Source organism: Quercus suber, unplaced genomic scaffold (assembly GCF_002906115.3).
Source record: "Quercus suber isolate HL8 unplaced genomic scaffold, Cork oak 2.0 scaffold_553, whole genome shotgun sequence".
Classification (NCBI taxonomy): domain Eukaryota; kingdom Viridiplantae; phylum Streptophyta; class Magnoliopsida; order Fagales; family Fagaceae; genus Quercus; species Quercus suber.
In genome coordinates this window covers 24,476-27,304 of record NW_027070001.1, presented here as the reverse complement: position 1 = coordinate 27,304, position 2,829 = coordinate 24,476, and the positions used below count along the sequence as shown (strand labels likewise).

Sequence of the window (2,829 nt, the reverse complement as noted above, 5' to 3'; positions counted from 1 at the left end):
CCTCTAAGGGTGCTCAGCAAACCATACCCCGAGAGGTATGAACCGCGAGTATTCGCACAATATGATGGCAGAAAGGGAAGTGCTGTGGAGCACGTAAGCAAGTTCATTGGTACGCTTGGCCCTTATGCCGCAGATGAGGACTTGTGTCTTTGAGAGTTTTCTAAGTCATTGTGTGATCGGGCTTATACCTGGTACATTGGCTTGAAGCCAGGATCGATCCCAACATGGGATGATATGGTGGATGTATTTTGTACCAAGAACTTTCACGGAGAAGAAACGGTGACGCTTGCAACGTTGCAAGCGACTAAACAAAGAAATGGTGAAGACTTGATGGAGTACATCAAGAGATTTAGGGACATAGCACTCGACTGCTATGACCACTGTAAGGAAAAGACGCTGGTAGAGATGTGCATGACGAATATGATCAGCGAATACAGGGCAGTCCTTGAAAACCTCAAAATCTCTCAGTTCGTGCAGCTGTTACAAAAGGTAAGAAAAACAGCCTAGTCCGTAAAGCCAACCACGGACAAAAGAAGTGCCCCGCAAGCCATGGCGGTATCCACCAGTGAACGAAGAAGGAAAACTGAAGGGAAAGAATACAATACTCCCCCGCCAATACCATGCACCGCGAAGGAGCTAGACGTACTGCTGGACAAATGGATAGCGGATGGCATTTTCAAACCTAACCAGGTTGCTAGGGAGCCCACTGAGGAAGAAAGGAGGGACCTACGTTTTTGTCGATTACACAACTATGTCCAACATGCCACTGCAGAGTGTTGGGCACTTCGCAGACTAGTGCACCGCAGGATAAAGGAAGGAACTCTAGAATTGTCCCAACAGGAAGTCCAAAGAAACCCACTCCCGAACCATAAAGGGAAGGGTGTAGCAGCAGTAGTAATTTGTGCTGACTCAAAAGAAGACGAAGAAGAAAACATGGCCTTGCCTGCGGTGGCCATTACCACTCTACAACAGAGTTCCAAGTTCAGAAATTTGTTTGATCAGCTGGGACTCTCAACAACGGAAAGAAAGGTAGCCACAGAGGCCCTGGTGAGCATCGCCTCTAGTGCAGGAGTGGAATGCCTGTCGGCAGAAATATCAGATGAAAGGGCTCTCTTGCAAGAATCAACCGAGATCACCTTCAGTGATGAAGATATGGAAGTGGGGTATCCAGACCACAGGAGACCTTTGTACTTGGCGGCATCCATAAATCAAATCCCCATAAAGAGAGCTTTAGTAGATATAGGTGCTTCAGTGAATCTCATTCCATTAAGTACTCTGCAGGCAGCAAGAATTTCAGAAAGGAAGATCCAAGGATGTCCAATGGAAGTGACAGGATTGGGTGGGAGAGGAGAGTACACCGCAGGCCATATCCAGTTATGGTTAAAAGTGGGACCCATAGCTTCTCTAGCTCGGTTCCACGTGGTAAAAACGGAAGTATCATACCACATGCTCTTGGGACGACCATGGTTACATAAACACAGATTAGTTCCATCCACCTACCACCAATGTGTGAAAGGACGGATGAACGGCAGGATGGTGCGTATAGCAGCGAATCACTCACCATTTGAGTAGGCAGAAGCTCACCTGGTAGAGACCATGTTCTACGATCAATGGGAGCCATCCGAGGAAAATTCAGTGTCAAGGCCACGAGGTACCTTCGTGCCTAAATAGAGAGACATTCAGGACGATCCCGAGCCCGACCTAAGGGAGTTGCTGGCCAGAAAAAGGAAGAAGAAGGAAGCGCCAACCGCGGACTCAGAGGATACACCTCACTGCGTCAGGATCCGAGGTCCTGACGGCAAGATTGTGTATAAGTTATGAAGGGACGCGGGGCCCACGAGTGAAATGCAAAAGGGCCCCACCCTTGAATGGCAGCACGAGGACTCGGGGTGTTGCATGGCTCAAGAGAAACCAGAAGAAGAAAGCATTGAAAAAGAGAATGAGAAAGTTGCGACAGAAAAAGAAGCACAGGTTGCGGCAGAAGAAGAAATGGAGGAGGTTGACTTGGGATCTGTTTCACAGGGACCAAGACCTATCTTAATTAGTGCAAACCTGACAGAGAGGGAAAAAACAGAGCTGATGTTGCTCTTGAAAGAATTTAGGGACGTCTTCGCATGGGAATACAGTGAAATGCCAGGGTTAGACCCTGCGCTAGTTGCACACACGCTGAATGTAGACCCAGAGGCCAGGCCCATAGCCCAGCCTGCCAGGACATTTCACATGGAAATAGAAGGGCAAATAATCGAAGAAGTACAAAAATTGCTTGCCGCAAGATTCATCAAACCTATCCAACACCCCCGATGGCTGTCCAACATTGTGCCCGTGAAGAAGAAGAACGGCCAGATAAGGTGTTGCGTAGATTTCAGAAATCTCAACAAGGCCTGTCCAAAGGATGAGTTTCCTTTGCCAAACATGGACTTGCTAATAGATTCTGCAGCAGGCAGTGCCATGTTTTCGTTTATGGATGGTTTCAGCGGGTATAACCAAATTAGGATGGCTCCAAGAGATGCAGAGAAAACCGCTTTCAGAACACCCATGGGCAACTTTTATTACACTGTAATGCCCTTCGGGTTGAAAAATGCGGGTGCCACTTATCAGAGAGCAATGACGGCCATATTTCATGACATGATGCATCTTGAGCTAGAGGATTACGTAGACGACATAGTAGTAAAGTCAAGGAAAAGAGAAGAACACTTCCAAGTATTGAGAAGGGTATTCAAGAGGTGCAGAGCCCTCAAACTAAGAATGAACCCTCTCAAATGCACATTCGGAGTGTCCTCTGGAAAGTTCCTAGGCGTCTTAGTTCATAGCAGGGGGATAGATGTGGAT

At 47.6% G+C, this 2,829-nt stretch overlaps 1 protein-coding gene across 1 annotated transcript; it reads left to right on the top strand.

Moving 5' to 3' along the window:
- Window positions 1-549: 549 nt before the first annotated feature.
- LOC112018262 (uncharacterized) lies at window positions 550-1,572 on the top strand. Its single transcript, XM_065764344.1, has one exon. The coding sequence runs from the start codon at window positions 550-552 to the stop codon at window positions 1,570-1,572; it is 1,023 nt and encodes a 340-aa protein (XP_065620416.1).
- The last annotated feature ends 1,257 nt before the right edge of the window (window positions 1,573-2,829 follow it).